Genomic DNA, 17,431 nt, shown 5'->3' with positions numbered 1-17,431 from the left:
GCTACTATAGGGGACAAACTATATTCCAAAGCACCAAAAGGCAATAAATGAAACAATGGTTGGAAACTAACCAAGGAGAAATTTCCTGACAATGAGAACAATTCATCAGTGGAACGACTTGACCCCTGAAGTTGTGGGTGCTCCATCACTGGAGGCTTTTAAGGAGGCTGGAGAGCCATCCGTCCAGAATATCAGGGTCTCCTGTTTGGGCGGCGGGGTGGTGGGGTGGTAGATTAGAAGACCCCATTGTTCTGTGTTCTATGAATCGTGAACCAAACAATTGGAAACTTTTCTCTTGGTGAGAATCATAATCAAAAGGCTTGGAATTAGTTTTTCACCCATAATTAAACTTCCTGCTTAAAAGATCATCCCTTTCCATTTTAGCGTCTGGGCGCCTCTCTGGCATCACTCCTTTCTGCACGAAAGCCCAGGGACAAGATCAGGTCACCCAATGGCTCAGGCCCAATACTGACAGCCACTTTATTGAGGCTGCACAGCAGTCCTGGAGAAAGGAAAACAAACGAGTGGAAATTGGCAACCACTCCGGTTGAGAGGCGGGACGAGGTAGGAGGTGCTTGGCTTTGTGCCTTCAATGTTTGAGGGAGGAAGGAAGGAAGGGTCCATGAAGTGCAAAGAAAAAAATAAAGTGTTGGCCTCAGAAAGGGAAAGGCTTCAAATGCCTGTGACTAAAAACTTTCCAGAAAGACTTTTGCTTTTTTTGATCCCTGCCTGTGAAGAGCGTAAAATAGGCCTTTCCTCATGAACTGCTGGAAGCTCACCAAGCTGCCAGGACGAGAATCCCTTGTCCCAGGCGTTGAAAGCCAGCTTCCTAGGAGAGTCCCTGTATGGACTTGCCTACTGGAAGCCTCTGCAGCCTGGTGGCTGAAAGAGATCTTCCCACCCAGGATTCTCCAGCCCAGAGAGAAGCCAGCTGGGCAGGAGGCAAAGGGTGGGCCCAGCGTTAGAGGCTCCGTTGCACGGCAGCCTCAGGCGCATGTGGGGAACAGCGCTGAGAGGTCATCTATCTGGAACCCTGGAAATCATCAGGAGAAAAGGCACCCCCAGCGGTCAAGTGGGAGACCCTGCTCCCCTAACTGCTACAAATTCCCTTTCTGAAAGATTACAAATCACTGATGTCATAATGAAAGTGCTCTGCCCCTCAAGCCTGCGGTGACATTTTATTCTTGTCTTCCTGATTTGCTTTTCTTTAAAAAACAGGATTTCCCCCCCTTAGTGCAATTTTGGAGAGAACCCCAACTTCTGGCGATTTCCTTCCCTCTTTGGACGAGGCCTTCCATCCCACCCCCCACCCTCCGTTCCAAGAGCAAAGCTGGGGGGTGGGGGGGCAGCTGTTGGACAGGGCGTGCTTGATGCAGTCGTGGGCTGTCTGCTGGCTGGAATCACCCGGCTGGAATGAAGACAAATACAAAGAAGAGAAACAATCCTTAAAAACTCATATAACAAACCAGACTTCAGAGCAGGCAGACAGGCAGGAGAGACGTGCAGCTTAGAGGCAAAGCAGACGCTTGCATAGCTCTGTTCTTCCTAAGCAACGAGGCCCTGCCTGCTCTTGCATTTATCTCAGGGCGCCTTGTAACACACACAACAAGCAATTGGCAGCAAGGATGTCGGGGAGGGGGTCACTAAGCTGCCCTTTGGCTGAACAGCCCCAGCTCCCTCTTTGCCATGAATTATAGCACAGCCTTTATTTGGCAAAAAATGGCATTTATGCTCAACAGAGGCCTCCTCAGAATCCTGGCCAGGAGGCCCAACAAGGCAATAACCGTCTTTTTCTCTCTCTCTAATCTAATATGGCTTGCCAGCAAGTTGGGACTGCAATTCCCAGTGTTGCCAAAGTTACCAAGACCTGGGAACCTGGAGCCTCAAAACTTCCAGAGGGACCCAAGCTGGGGAAGAGTTCCTCTTGCCAGCTCTGCTTCATTGCAGCAGAGCCTCCTAGCCACAACAGGTGTTGCCTTCACTCCCCGAGACCAAGGCAAGGGCCAAGAGAAGGCAGCGCTTGCTCCTTGCCTCACATGGGCTTCCTCCTCCCTGGGGGGCAGGAGAACCTTTCCCAAGGTAGACATCCTGGTTTAAAGAGAACCCATCTTGCCAACGAATCTGTGGAAATGGGGACCAGATCACTTTAAACGGTTGAAGACTCTCTTCTTCAAAGACTGCTGCTTACTCACCTGAAATGTAAATGTTCTTTAAAAGCTCAGAGAAAAGCAAAAGTAAAATTGGGAGTAGAAATTTTGAAGTGTTTTGATTATCTTAATCAGCTGCCTTTGGTCCCCAAATCATGGCCTTCTTGAACATTTGTGGGGAATGGAATACCTGCCAGTTAACTATTCTGGGAGCCGGAACCCTTAAGATGCACAAGATAGCTTTATATATTTATTATATGATTTTATGTGGCCATCCATCACACCTGCAATTGTAAAGTTGTGAATGTTCACCAATGTGCAAATATGTCGCTAAAGCAAGTAATTTCTAGTAGCCATGTTAATTCACTGCCTTCTTTTCTTTGAAAGGCTGCAGAACGGGTCTCTGTGACCTGTTATGTTTGTGGTGATGGTTTTTTGTGGCTTTTGCTGCTGAGAATTCCTCAAAGGGAGAAATTTACTCTCGGAGAAGCACAGAAACATACATCGCAGGAGGAAAAAAGAAAGGAAGACAAGGGAAACAAAGGTCAGCCAAGAGAGAAATGCTTCTTCCGCTTCTCCATCCTCCTAAAACCTGGCTGCCCTTCTGACCCCCCCAAAGGCAGCTGCAGAGCCAACCAGCTGCTAGCCATCCTCTCAGGCAGCCTGAAGTACAGGGAAGCCAAGAAACATTGCACCAAAGCAGCCCAACAAGAACCTCCAAGAGGGAGGCAGAGTGCAGGAGCTCCCTCTTCCCTGCTTGTTCACAGAGGCTGCCAGGTTGGCCGTGAGGAACTGGAGCACCTCTCAAGGCCACCGAGCATAGAGCCCAGGCTGGCTCAAGGGCAGCGGAGGCTCTTAGCCAAAAATCCCAAGAGGCAAAAACAGAAAAGGGAAAAGGGTCTGTTTGGCCCACCCAACAAAAGGGCATTAGGCAGGCAGCCAGCAGCCATTCCGTTCCAGGGGCAAGCTGTGGCACACAAGAATGGGGCACAAGAGGCTCAACCAAAGACCCAAGTAGGAAGACTGGCCAGTGCTGTGGTTTTGACCCCCGTGCCACGGCCGCTTGGCCTCGATGCAGCTCAGAAACCATGAGCCAGCTTTCTTGCATTGGTTAAGTCAGAGGTCCCCAAAGTTGGCCACTTTAAGACTGATGGATTTCAACTCCCAGATGCTGGCTGGAGAATTCTGGGAGTTGAAATCCACCAGTCTTAAAGTGGCCAACATTGGGGGCCCCTGGGTTATGTGATGACGTCACATAACCAATGTGGAATTCCCAGATTGATCATTGACCTCAGAAACTATTCTTCTTCACAGGAATTCCACATGAAGAAAATCTGAACTCTCCACCCTAAAGAAACTGTCCAGACTGGGCAATTTTCTACCAACTTCCCCATTTTACTTTACTCTTCAAGCCCTTAGAAATGTTACCACCCACTTCCCATCTCCAAGTCCCTTCTTCTAAAGAACCATAACCGCATGCATTTTTATTTCTTAAAAAATGAGATAGATAAAGCAGCCTCTGAATTCTGGGCTGCCTACAAAACCTCTTCCTTTCATCTCCAGCTTATGATTGCGTGGGACAAACGCTGCTGCCCTGGGGCATCTTATGCTGTGCCAGTCAGTTCCACTTGGCCCAGGCAGAAAAGGAGAATTCAAACCTCAGTGAATCTCACAAGCGAACAAATCTGCTTCCATGGCCTCCCTCTTAAGCTGAGGCAGCCTTCCATGCTTGTAGTTAGAGCCGGGACTTGTGGCCAGCCACTTTCCTTCCCGCTCCTACTGAGCTGGGGCTTTCAGGACTGCTGTAAAGGTGGGTCCGTAGGCGGAAAAGCAGAAACTGCAGCCATTTCCTGATTTAACCAATTCTGCAGGTATGTCAAGTGCCTTTGCCTGCACAGGTTTCCAGTCTCTAGGCGGCCTGAAGTGCAGTGCGCCCCCTGCTGGCCAACTGCGCGCACACACAACCCAGAGTTCCCGTATATTAAAAGAAGAAATATACATTACAAATGAAGAGTCACATGTTTGTTTAATGGACTGCTTGTACAGCCTCTCTCCACAACTGCTTTGCTCCTACTCCCACGGCATTCTTTCTTGCTGACCCCAGAGGACAGGAAAGGAGGAGAAAGGAGGAGAAGAGCCTTATATGAACATAACCAGGTCTTTACTTGTTGCTTTTGAGAAAGCTGCCAGGATGCTGGCAAAAACCACATCTGGAGACTGGGAGGCATCAACAGCTGTATGGATTCCACGCCGGGAGTAGTAGTCCACCAGCGGTGTGGTCTGGGTGTGATAAGCCTTCAGGCGTGTTTTCAGCGCGGCTTCGTTGTCGTCTGACCGGCGGATCAGAGATTCCCCAGTGACCTGGAAAGGGAGCAATTTGTCAGCCTGGGCACCAGCCAAGGACAGGCATGATATTCTGCTCTGAAAAAAATCGGGCCGGCAAAGAGACCCCCGCCGCGCGCCCGCTGCTTTCCTCGCCAGGGCCGGGCGGTGGCGTGTTGCACGGAGGCTGGTCTGTGGCTGGCCCAGCTCCCTTTCCTGCCGCTCAGCGGCCTCCACTCGCACCGCCCGGCTCCGCTCAGGTATCTGGCTGGGGCTGTCAGGAGTTGCTACCGCCGGCGCAGCTCACGCTGGCTCCAGTCCCGCGTTGCTCGGGAAGGAAAGGCAAAACCAGGAGCCGCTGCTGCCGTTGCAAAGCGCCACCTTCCTTTTGCCTTTCTCTTCCTGAGGCAACGCGGGACTGGAGCCGCATGAGCCGCGCCAGCAACTCCTGACTGGGCCTCCAAGGGAGGGAAGGAGGAGAAGAAGGGGTGGGGGAAAGGAGGGGGATTCCCAAAATCGGAATTCGATTTTAATCGGAAGAATATTATGCCTGCAAGGACCCGCCTGAGCTGGAGAAGCCTCGCAGCCGACCCTTCGCGACATGGACCTCAAGCCACCCCAAGCAGCTGAAGGTGCAAAGCCCCACTGAGCTGTTGTCCAGGCTGATGAGACGACCCCCAAGCGCTGCGGCCCTCTTTTCCGCCAGGCATGAAGCCACTGCTGGCGTTGAACTGACAACTCTTGCAGGCAGTCCTTGACCCATTACCAGTCCCTTAGTGGTCATCCGAAGTTATGACAGACCAGCGAAAAGCTACTTATGGCCCGATTTCAACCTTCTGTGATCACATAGCTGCTTTCTGGGCATTCAGCAGTCGGCCCTCCTTTACAGGTGTAGCGCCCACAAGTCACCTCACTGCAATTCCTGACGCTTTTGCCAGAAACCAGAATTTACTTCCTGGATCCAATGAAACCAGCCCATAATGGACAGTGGGCTCGCTTAATGACTTGGGCACTTGATGAATGACTGCAGCATTCATTTAATGACTGCCCCCTCAAAATGTGGCAAGATTGGGTTCAGTCACATGATGGCTCTCTTGATTTTTTTATAGTTTTATTTTATATTACGTTTAATTAGTGCTTAATAAACACCATGTTATTTTGTTTCCTTAACAATACCAGTTATATTCTGAATCTTTACCTTTTTTCCAGCCATTGATAACATAAATGCCATGTCTGATAGTATTCTGTATCTTCTTCAAAGAAGATGGAGACCCTCTTTATGACCGTCATGACTTACAACTGCAATTGCCAGGCTCAATTACGGTCATAACTTGTGAACTACCTGCATCTTGTTTGACCAACCAACTGGAACCGTTCACCTCCCAGCAGCGAATGCACCGCAAGGTGGTGTGCCAAGGCCTGCATGTACAACCACTGGACAGCCTCTCCCAAGGCCTGGCTTGAAAGCAATCCAGAGAAGGGAGCCGGCTGATCTTCCTCCCACCTCTGGCATTTTCCTTTGTTCATAAATGAATTTCCTATAGCCACCCATTTCAGTCAAAGAGTCTGGGCAGCTTGCAATTTGAAAAAACACCTTGAAATTAAAACACTAAAAAGGTCCGAATACAATAAAAAGCAACCAAAGTAAATATACACCACAGCCAGGTTCCTTAAGCCAGCTGCAGCACAGCAAGGAAGCTGGGACCTTAGCACATTCAGCCGACACCTCTGACCGCCAGGTTTTAGGGCCTTCCAAAAGACTAACAGGGTCGGCGCCCTTCTAGTCTCCCAGGAGAGGATGTTCCACTGAGCAGGAAAAAGCCCACCTTCTACTTCCTGCCAGCCAACCCTTTTCAGCCGAGGGGATCTGCAGCATTCCCAATCGGCTAGATCAGGTGGGACAGGTAAGAGACTCTTGGGAAAAGGCAAACTCTCAGGGAATCCTGTCCCGAGCCTTAGAAGACATAGAGACAGGATGCTTCTGGGTAGCATAAGATAAGGAGGAATTAAGAAAGAGAAAGAAATTATCCTCTGGAAAGACACCTGCTATTTCTTTCCTGCTGACACGGATAGTGCAGGGATGGGGTTGGGAGACTTCTGTGGTTTAAGGCCTTGCTCCCACGGAATACAGAGAGGGGAACTCTGCACCAAAGTTGAGCTTTACCAAATACAGAGAAACCTGCACCAAAGTTGAGCTGTCTATGTAAAAATCACATCTGTCTCATACACCAATTGCGTCTTGCTTTTCAAAATTAACGACTTATTTTGAATATTCATCCTGATTTTGCTAATCATCGTTGGGGGTTGAAAGGTAATGGCAGATTACCAAATACTCTAGATTAGTGTCTCACAAACTTAGTAACTTTACAATCTGTGGACTTCAAGTCCCAGCATTCCCCAACCACAAGACTTACTGTACATTGTAATTTCTGCACAATCCCGATTTCATAGCATCTGCATTTCCAAGGATTTCTTCAAAATCACCCAGGGAATATTCGGTTACTTTACGTGTTTGCCTCCCCCACAGCTAGAAAAGGTTGAAGTGACTCTCTTTTGACATGGATCGCTACCTCAGTTTGAAAAGCACAATTTGTGCCAATCAATGTTACTGCATAAGTCACCCCCGTTGTAGCATCGATTCAAAAGCTATCAATCTGTGAGAATTGCCTCTCGGTTTTGAATGATTCATTCAAAGCAATGAAGATGGAAATCTTAAGCAAAGCAGCTAGAAACAAATATAGAATCCAATTCTAGAAGCCCACCAGCACCCACAGATACCACAAGGCTTTATATCAACTAGAAGCATTTTAATACAAACCCCCAAAGGGAGAGACACCTACATCATCCTTCATATGGACCTTGGGTGGGTTGAATTCCTCGTGGTAGGAACGGCCACTTCCTGGGTGGATTAGCCTGGGAGGGAAACACAGAAAAGCCTCAGCCATCTTCCATCTGCAGCAACTACATGGGGCAAAGGTAGTCTACAAGCACCAAAACTTAAAAACTTTGCGGATTTGCAAGGAAAGAATTTTTTCATAAATGAAAAGGAAACAGAAGGGTACAAAGAGGGAATAATACGTTGGGAACATCACTGCAGCTCTGGTAAAATTCAGGCAGTGATGGCCACTGAGAAGGGAGAATTTTCTTTGAGCAGACACTCACACACACACATACGCACCACTTGCATTGGCAGCGTATGTTTCCCCAGGTAAGATTGGAGGTATTTCCTATTTGGTTACTGACCACATCGGGTTGATCTCTTCCCCTTGGGCTACAAAGTAGGCTTCTTCTAAATGGGCAAACTTTCCTTTGCAAGAAATTTCCACCCACTCTGCTCCTGGCTTTGTAGGACCACCACAATCTCATCACTCACCTGATAAAGAAGAAAGGGAACCTACTCAAGCTGCCCAAGACAGCAACTTCCCCCAAGGAAAATGACAGTTACCGTCCAGTGATTCTCCGGATGAGCAAGGAGTCAGCAAGGCTGAATTCAATGACCGAATCTAGTTTCTCTTTCCTCTTCACCATCAGCTCATCCAGCTGTAAAATTGTGAAAAGGAGGCAAAACCAGTGAGCTAATTGGCACCGAGGCTCTCAGATTCTCTTCTGGATCAAGGCAGACATGTGCAGCCGGCAACTGGGGGTGGGGGGTGGGGGGGTGTCAAAGGCAGAGCACGTTCCCTTCTTGGCCCTTCTGACAGGACGGAGGCTCCCTCCTCCTCCCTGGATGTGCCTCCCTTGAAGTTCTGGCCGTCCACTTTGCCCCGGGCACCAGTGACGCCTGAGCCCAAGGAGAACAACTTACCATCTCCGCTTGTCGCACAGTGCGAGGGAAGCCGTCCAAGAGGAAGCCATTTTGGCAAGGGGGGGTCTCCAGGTTCTTCTCAATCAGCTCCATCACCATCTCATCACTCACCTGATAAAAGAGAAAAGGGGGGAACCCCACTGGATGCAGCAGCTGCTGGGTCTACTCAAACCCACTAGAAAACTGTGCTTGTGAGGTGATCCTGGCCATCACTGGCCTTTGTAGCCAGATTCTGTTCTCCACCCATGGCCTTTTGCAAAGGGATCAACTTTCAAGGTTCAGGTCGCTCAGATTTCTGATGGGCTGACTCTACAGTGTGTTTCTGTCCCGGACTTCAAAACTGCTGCCGTTCTTCCCCATGGACTGAGCCAAATGCAGAAATGGCCCCCTTATCAGAAAAGGGGCTCCGGGGCTTAGACGTCCCCCGGTTCAGCACCCCCTCAGAAGCTCTCCAGGACGGACAGGCAGCTGCACCTCCCAAACCTGATGTAGTCCACCCACCCACATCAGCCACACTTTCTAATGATGATACACTGACACTTTCAAATGAAGGCCATAAATAAGAAACAGCCATTATAGGCTTCCTGCAAAACCCTGTAAGAAATATTGCAGAGATACTTCACATGAAAAAAAAACCAAAGGCCAGGTTTAAAAGCAAGAAGTATTTATGATGGAGGTGATGTATGGAAGCAGATCTCCCTTCCATGGATTATTCCTCATAGCTCTACACCAGGGGTGTCCAACCTTGGCAACTTTAAGACTTGTGGACTTCAACTCCCAGAATTCCTCAGCCAGCTGAGGAATTCTGGGAGTTGAAGTCCACAAGTCTTAAAGTTGCCAAGGTTGGACACCCCTGCTCTACACCATCTGCCTTTACAGATAGGCTTCATTTAACAAACACTCACTCAGCGACTATTTGAAATTAAGCAGCACTAAACAGGGAGACGGACTGTCTGGTCCCCGTCAGTTGCAGCTGTTGCAGGGCCCTCATAATCAATCACCAATTGTGACGGGACCTTGGCAACAGCTCGCAATTAGGAGGGTGGCAGCGTCCTGCCCCTGGCAACTTCCACTGCTAGCTTCCCTCAGTCAATTCAGGTGGCAAATGGCATCTCATGACGACAGGCCTAAGGATGCCAACCACAACTGCCGCAGCTGCTGCCCTAAGTTGGCACGGCCACGTAACGCTGGGCTTAGCCATGGGGTTGCCCGTCCCAAATGCTGTCATTAAACGAAAATAACCTGCACCGCAGGCTCTAAGTGGAGAAGGAAATGTAGAAAACAATATTACATTTCCAGAGTTGGGATGGCTAAAAATAAACCCCCTAAAATAGAAAAGCAGTATAATTAGGATTTTCAAGTCCCACTCCATTTTCTTAATTGATTTTATGATTAGTGACCTGGATCCTCTCCAGAGAAAGGCCGCAGCTGATTTCCAATGACCTTGCTCAACCTGCCTGGGGGGGTGATTTCCAATGTTTAAGCCTCAAATTCAAGGAGCAGAGGACACTCCCGGAACAGAGCAAGCCAACATCCCACCCCACCCCATCTCAGGCCCCTTCCGGAGTTGGACCTGATGGGATTCTGGTCCATTCAGAGGCATCTGGAGAAGCCATGGTTTCTTGCACATCAGGTCACCATGCAATGAGATCGTGATGCTGCTCCCTGCCTGGCAAGTCCCCATCGTTACTTGGGGGACATTGTGACGGGACAGGAATCTCAACATTCAGCAGACAGAGGGTTCTTCTTCTTGAACTTCTGGAAAGCGCAGCCCAAAAGCTACCCCGGGGGAGCCACTCTTCCCACTCACCAGCTTCCCTGCATCCATTGTCGCCTTCAGCCTCTTCCCCAGCTCTGAGCCCGAAGCCACCATCGCCCTCAACATGTCCCCCGTGGCCAGGTGGCACACACAATACGTTTCTGCGAGCCGAGGAGCCTGGACAAGAAAGAAGAGTCAGCGGTTACCCACAGGCAGCCTCAGCTTACAGCCGTAATTGAACGTGCAATTTTGGTCATAAGTCATGACGGTCATAAAACAGGTTACCACATAACTGTGCCCAATTTAAAAATCTTCATTATGAAGCGAACTCCATGGTTCAGGGTGGGGCAGTTTTTGCTGAAAACAGGAGTTTAACCAGAGCTGCAAGGGACCCCGGCAGTCTTCGAATTCAACCCTCTGCTCAAGCAAGAGAACCTACACCAGTGAGGGCAAACCTTTCTGGCACCAAGTGCCCAAAGTGCACACACATGCGCATACCCAAAATGCAATGCACCTGTGCCACCCCGCATTCACCCCCTGCGCATGCGCGGCAGACCCGAAGTCCAGCTGGCTGGCGGGAGGTGTGCACACATGTGCGGCGGAGCTGGGGCCACGGCACACATTCCCAGAGAGGGCTCTGCGTGCCACCTGTGGCACACATGCCATAGGTTCACCACCAAGGCACTAGACCATTTCAGACAAACGTCTGTCCTTAAAACCCTCCACTGATGGAGCACCCACAACTTCTGGTTCATTGTTCTCAGTGTTAGAAAATTTCTCCTTAATTCCAGATTGCCTATCGCCTTGATTAGTTTCCATCCTGTTAAGGTATTGGGAGATTTAATAGCTGACCAGCTGTTGTAAGGCTGCTGTAAATGCTGATGTAATGAGAATGAGTCAGCAGGGTATTGCCACTTTAAGAGTGAGGTTGGGTCAGCAGGGTTATTGCCACTTTAAGATGTCTATATAAAGGTGGCCATGAGAGGGCATCCCTTTCTCTCTCTCTGTTCTATCTCCATTATAGTTCTCAGTGCAGAGTAATAAAGACGGATTGCCTCGTATGTGCCTAACACATATGTATGTATGTATGTATATAGCAGTCTTGTATATAAACCACTATTAAAAGACAAAGCCTCTGTGTGCTGTGTTGTGCTCCTGGGTTGTCTCACAATAGTAGTCACGCTTGCAAACACTCTGACACATCCATTGTTTCTTGTCCTGCCCTCTGCTGCTTTGTAAAATAAATTGACCCCCTCCTCTTTGCGGCAGCCCCTCAAATATTGGAAGATGCTATCATGTCACCCCAAGTCCCTCTTTTCTCTAAACTAGACAGACATACCCAATTCTTGGAAACATTCTTCCTATGTTTTAGCCTCCAGACCTTAAACCATCTTTATTGTTCTGCTCTATACTCTTTCTAGAGTCTCAATACCTTTTTAAATCATGGTGACCAACACTGGGTACAATATTCCAACTATGGTCTTACCAAGGGATTATAGAGTGGCACTAACATTTCACGTGACTGGGATTCTATCCCTGTTAATGCAGCCTAGGACTCTGTTGGCTTTTTGGCTGCTGCCCAAGACTGTTGGCTCATATTTAAATGATAGGACTCCAACATCTTTCTATTGAACCAGGTATATGTTCTATACCTGTATATTTGGTTTTTGTTACCTAAGTATAAAATCTTACTTTTCTCACCACTGAATTCCATTTATTTAGAGGGCCCAGAAACCAACTCTATCGAGATCTTTTTGCATCCTGAGCTGGTCTTCTGGGGTGCTGCCTATTCCTGCCAGCTTGGTGTCAATTGCAAATATAATGAATTCCCCTTCTATTACCTCATCTAAGTCATTTTTGAAAATATTGAAGAACACTGGACCTAAGACAATCCCCCACTGCTTACTTCCCTCCATGTAGATGTAGTTCTATTAAGCCGTAAATTCAGGCTGGTTACCTAAAATACAGTAATGTGACCACAGGCGGAGGTGGGGGGTTGGGAGGGAGGGGAGGGAGCAAGTTCAAATCCAGGTCTTAAGTCGCTTTTTCAGGTCCATTGTAACTTTGAAATCAGTTTTAAGTCAGAACTACCTGTACTCCTATTGTGCTTTAGTTTTTGTAGCAAATGGAGCTATACGTTGTTGAACTAAATATGGTTTCTTGATTTAATATGAGGAAACACAGATTAACTTCTTTTGCATCTTAACCATTAAAAAAGAAAATATTAAAGAATACTTCATTATTCCTTCTCCGCTAAAGATTTCCATTTTTATGGGCTATAGAGAATCCTTTGAGGAAATAAATATCCAAGGAAGTATTAAAGCTTTGTTTGACCAGTCAGCCACGAGGTTCAATAATAGAGCCTTCTGTCAAAAGTCTTCAAGAAGTTCTGAGGGATATAAATTTACTCCCCCTTCCCGGTCCTTAGCAGGACAGGACAACGAAGTACAGATAGTCCTTTACGAATGCAATGGATCCTGCCAATGACATTAGTAATCCCGGGATTACGTTGGAGTGAATTGCATAAAATGAACGTGAAAACCCCCTGCTTTTGCCCATGCATTCGCTAACTGAATTCACAGGTAGTTAAATGCACATGAAATATCTCAAGGTGGGGAAGGACGGGGGTGTGTGCCAGTGATGGAACAGGCCACCTGCTTACGACTCACCCACTGAGACACCTCATGCTCCCCACAATTGTTTTCTCCTCCCCCCACCATCCTGCCACTCTGGGTCACTTTGCTCCTGCGAAGATCTAGCGAGCTGTCCCTTCTCCAGCCTCTGCCGAGTAAAAGCACAACCCCCAGAAGCTTCCAGCCTCGGCACACAAAACGTTTGCATGCCGACAGGTGTCTTTGGGCAGTGCAGAACCTCCCATTGGCTTGGCAAACCGTTTGGGCGAAGAAACTGGAAGCTTCTGGGGGCTGTGATCTCGTGGCGACTTCAGGCACTCGTTATCTGGAAAAGCAGATGGGTGCCTGAAGTTGCGCAAGATCACAGCCACCAGAAGCTTCCAGTCTTGGCGCCCAAACTGTTTGCCAAGCCAATGGGAGGCTTTGGGGCAGCAAAATTGCGCTGCCTCAAAACGTCCCATCAGCTGGCAAACACTTCGGCAAAGGGTTGTCAAAGCCTACAGAGAGATTTTGTGTCTCCATCCATCTTTGCAAAAAGCCTTTGCCAGCAAGAATGAGGCCCAGGCCTCAATCTGCAGAGAACAGAGGCCTAAAGATGTGCAAAAATCACACAAGATCAGTAGCACGACATCTTGCACTACGGATCTTGCGGTACTTTAGGCCCCTGTTCTCTGCAAACGCTCAGAAGCAGGCAAAGAAACTGCGGCAGAGAGGAGGCAGCTCGTGCCTCTGCGGTCTTTTGTAAGGGTGAATGACCATTGTGGTATTGCAGCCTTTGTAACCTCAGGACTGTGTCGTAAGAACTGCAGGCGGGCTATGTCGCAATTTAAGTGAACTGTTGTAACTCGAGAGTGACTGTATGCTGTCGCCCACCCCCCACCAGATTTGGGGGCAAGGAAATCAGACGCTGCCACCTCCTTTGCTTTGCACCGCTTGCCCACCCCCAAGCATGGGGTCCTTCAGCATCTGAAGCTGGGCTGGGGCCAAAGGGCGGGTCTGGGAGCCTGTGCATCCCCGCCGTGCCCAGCTGTGCTCCGGGGCAACCTTTGCCCAACTTTCAAGAGCTCTCTTGTCCCTGAAGAGACCTTGCTGAGATGGGCGAAAGAAGCCTGTTTCGCAAGAGACGCCGGGCTGCCCTGCCTGCCAGGACAAAGGGCAGGCGCTTCACTTGGGAGTGGCCTCCCCAAGAGCAGCTCTGCCCACAAAATGCCATTGCAGACTTGAGCTCAGGGCAAACACTTGTAAGACGGTGAACTGGAAGAAGACATTTTTATTCTGCTCTTTAAAATTAAATTTTCACAGACAGAATATTAAATGTAACAATATTTAAGGTTTGTCAGGATGTTTAGAAGGAAACGCCCGTATAAGCTTAGAGGCTTGAACATCACTTTTGTTCACCCCTTCCAACTGAGGGGGAGGGAAATGCTTCCAAACCACTGAATATTGGAGTCTTCCTCTTTGTTTCCTGGAGTCCAAACTCTCTTTCATCTCAAAATGCTGCTCGCCCTCAATCAGAAGAGGAACTGGAGGGGCAAGTGGGACGTATGTTCGGGTTTCAGCAAACTGACCTGGAAGACGGGGTGCATCCTCCTAAGGGTTTTTGGCAATTGTAATTGCACCGCAACCCTGTCTGGAATTATCCGCCATGGTCTAGGCCAGGGGTCTCCGACCTTGGCCCCTTTAAAACTTCGGGACTTCAACTCCCAGAATGCTTTGCTGGCTGAGGCATTCTGGGAATTGCAGTCCACCAGCCTCAAAAGGGCCAAGGTTGGAGACCCCTGGCCTATGCCACCGTTTCTCAACCCCGTGCACTTTAAGACCCCTGGATTTCCACCCCCAGAATCCCCCCAGCCAGCACGAGAAACACACCAGCGCAGGCCCAAAATCACCCCCCACCCGCACCCCGAAAGGACTTTTTCGAGCAACCGCCTGGCGCGAGGCGGCGTCTCTCAACACACACACACACACACACACACACGTTCCCCGCAGAAACTAGCCGGGCGGCCCACCGACCGACCGACCGACCCCCAAGCTCGTTCCCGACACCCGCCGGCCGGGCCTGGGGTCGGGAACGGGCGGCGAGAGCTCCCGGCCGGCCAGAGGATCGGCTCCCTCGCAGGACCCGAGCGGACCCTCCTCCAAGCCGGACCGGGGGATTCCGCCGAGATGGCGGCTGCCGGCGGGTCTCTGCCAAGGCGGGTCGGGGAACGCCAGGGCCTCGCCCCCCGAGCCAGCCCGCTCACCTGAGTGCCCTTCCCTGCCCCGGGCGGCCCCAGGAGCAGCGCCCGGACGCCCTTGCGGGCTCCGCGTCCCAGCGTGTCCCGCCCGCCTTCCGCGTTCGGAGCCATCACGCCGCTCGGCACCTCCTGCGCAGGCGCCCGACCCAGCAGCCGCGCGCCTGGCCATTGGGCCGACGGCCCGTCCCACAGGTGGCGTCGGCGGCTTTCGCCCAATCACCTTAGTACGACGGCGGGAAGTTGCCTATGATTGGGCGCCATCTCCTCAAAAAGCTTGCGGGATACATTGCGCCTGCGTACTCTGCTCGCGGTAAGGAGGGGCGCTTTCATGCGGGCTGCGTGGCCATTGATTGGTGCAACGGAAATATATGCAAATATTATAATCTCGGAGAATGGGAGTAGGTGGAGCTCCGGGCGGAGTCAACGGATCCGGGCAGCGTTTGGGGGGAATTCTGGGAGTTGAAGTCCACTCAAAGTCGCTAAGTTTGAGAAGCGGCGTTTAATTCCTTGATCTACACCTGTTGAGTTCAACGGTCCAAATGCTGCCTCCAGCGTGCTTCCTCTAGGCCAGGGGTCTCCAAACTTGGCCGCTTTAAGACTTGTGTGACTCCAACTCCCAGAATTCTCCAGCCCAGCTACGCTAGGGTAGAGAAGCCACAACCTGTCTATCTACCAGCTCCCTGCAGAGCAGGGTGGTGGATTATGGGCCTTAACCTTCAGTGTTGTGATACTGCAACGGACTGATTTGGGCTAATACAGTCAGGTGTTTTATGTTAATGCAGTGAGGATGAAATCTCTTTGCAGTGCTTAATTAAGGCAGCATGTTTATTGCATTATGGTTCAAAACAGTGAAATAGCTAAACACAACCCAGGGCCAAGCATGAAAAGGTTACTTGCAGGCTAAAGTTTTCTCCTTGGAAATGTCTTCATTAGGTGTTGGTTTCTGTTCTATTGTAGTGGATCAAGTCTTTTTTCCCAAAAAAGATTTGCTTCCTAAAAAACTTGTGGTGATTATGATAGACCCCTTCAAACTGACCATAAGTGTTCTGTATTAACATACTTTAACATACTTGCAAACACCGCGCCGTGATTGGCCAGAGCGCACGGCAACCTGATTGGCCGAGCGAGCCGCACTGATTGGTCCGCCGCGAATCCCCGCGATTGGTGGAAACTAATTGCGGGAGATTCGAAGCGGTGCCATTGGCCGCGGCCGCCGCGGCCAGGGAATAAAAGCCGCCGTTTTTCTACTGGAGCCCGAGCCGATCTCGGGACTTAATAAAGAGCTGAACTAAGTCACTGGCTCCCAAGTCTCCTTTCCCTGTGACGGACACGACACTGGCGACGAAGGTGGGATTCCGCAACTGATCCCCACTGAGCAGGTGGTCCTGAGGGAACGAGACCGACGAGATGGCCAGCCTCGCACCGCCCGCACCCTTTAACGAAGCTACTGAGGACTGGGAATCGTACATTGATTGGTTCCTGATGTTCCTAGAGAGTAGCAACCTCAAGGACGCAAACGGGCAGAAAAAAAGGGCTGTTTTCCTGACACACTGTGGGCCCGCAGTGTTTAAGATGGCGAAAGCCCTTGCGAAACCCGAGGACGTGAAGGCGATGGACTGGACTGACCTCGAACCGTTGCTCCGAGGCCACTATGCTCCCGCCGTGCCCAATCTCATCAGGCGGCACGATTTCTACCGGAGGGACCAGAAGTCGGGTGAGAGCATCAGTGATTTCGTGGCAGACCTACGGAATCTAGGGGGCATGTGCGGTTTCACGGATATGGACGAGGCGCTACGAGACCGCGTCGTCCTCGGCCTCAAAGACCCGGTCCTACAAAGCCGGCTGATGGCAAAAGGAGACATCTCCCTCGCTGACGCCCTTGCCGAAGCCACCGCAGCCGAGGCAACCCGGAAATCGGCGGCTCGAATGCGGAGGCCGGACACCGGGGACCGAGCTGCAACCTCCGAGGCGAGTATGACAACCGAGACGCGTCCAGAAGCAAGCCGCCGAGAAACCACCACCACCCACCATGGCGACCTCGACTCCGCCTCCGACACCACGGATGAAGAGGAGGACATCCATCGACTCCAAACAGAAGGGGACCGGCGCGATCGACGGAGTCGTAAGTCGGGACCCCAATGTGCTGGGTGCGGAGGCGACCACCCTCGATCGGAGTGCCGGTTTTTCGACGCGATCTGCCGGCACTGCGATAAGAGAGGCCACATCGCCCGAGTCTGCCGCCTCAAGAAAGCCTACAGCCCCCGACGACGAGACAACAGCGACCGGAGACGAGATGGCACCCCCCCCCCCAGGCCCAGGGACCGACAAGCCGAGAGTCGTTGGAACCGGGACGGACGGGGCCGACGGGACGGCGAGAACTGGAGGAGAGAGGAGACCCACCAGACGGTTGTCATCGGCCATTCATCAAGCGCAGACGCCCGAAAGGTATACGTGGAAGTGGGCATCGAGGGCAAGCCATGCAAAATGGAGGTGGACTCCGGGTCCTACCTCTCCATGGTTGCATGGCG

At 50.6% G+C, this 17,431-nt stretch overlaps 1 protein-coding gene across 4 annotated transcripts; it reads right to left on the bottom strand.

The window, feature by feature from the left end:
- Nucleotides 1-1,159: 1,159 nt before the first annotated feature.
- Nucleotides 1,160-15,038, bottom strand: AK2 (adenylate kinase 2). 4 transcript variants are annotated; one of them, XR_015750391.1, is made up of 7 exons: nt 14,910-15,038; nt 10,085-10,210; nt 8,275-8,385; nt 7,915-8,009; nt 7,288-7,382; nt 4,313-4,508; nt 1,160-1,408 (listed from the first exon to the last, which is right to left on the bottom strand). XR_015750391.1 is itself a non-coding variant. In XM_026673737.2 (7 exons), exons 1-7 carry the CDS (start codon nt 15,012-15,014, stop codon nt 1,401-1,403), a joined length of 714 nt encoding a protein of 237 aa, XP_026529522.1. In that variant the 5' UTR covers nt 15,015-15,038; the 3' UTR covers nt 1,160-1,400. The 4 variants fall into 4 exon arrangements, 3 of the variants coding, with proteins under 3 accessions (XP_026529522.1, XP_087826387.1, XP_026529521.1); XM_026673737.2 differs by having other exon boundaries at nt 7,310-7,382; XM_087970261.1 differs by lacking the exon at nt 1,160-1,408 and having other exon boundaries at nt 4,155-4,508.
- Nucleotides 15,039-17,431: the final 2,393 nt, after the last annotated feature.

Source organism: Notechis scutatus, chromosome 8 (assembly GCF_049901735.1).
Source record: "Notechis scutatus isolate UNSWTSFEM ecotype Mainland chromosome 8, rNotScu1.2, whole genome shotgun sequence".
NCBI classification, from domain to species: Eukaryota; Metazoa; Chordata; class Lepidosauria; order Squamata; family Elapidae; genus Notechis; species Notechis scutatus.
This window is presented reverse-complemented; position numbering and strand designations above follow the sequence as displayed.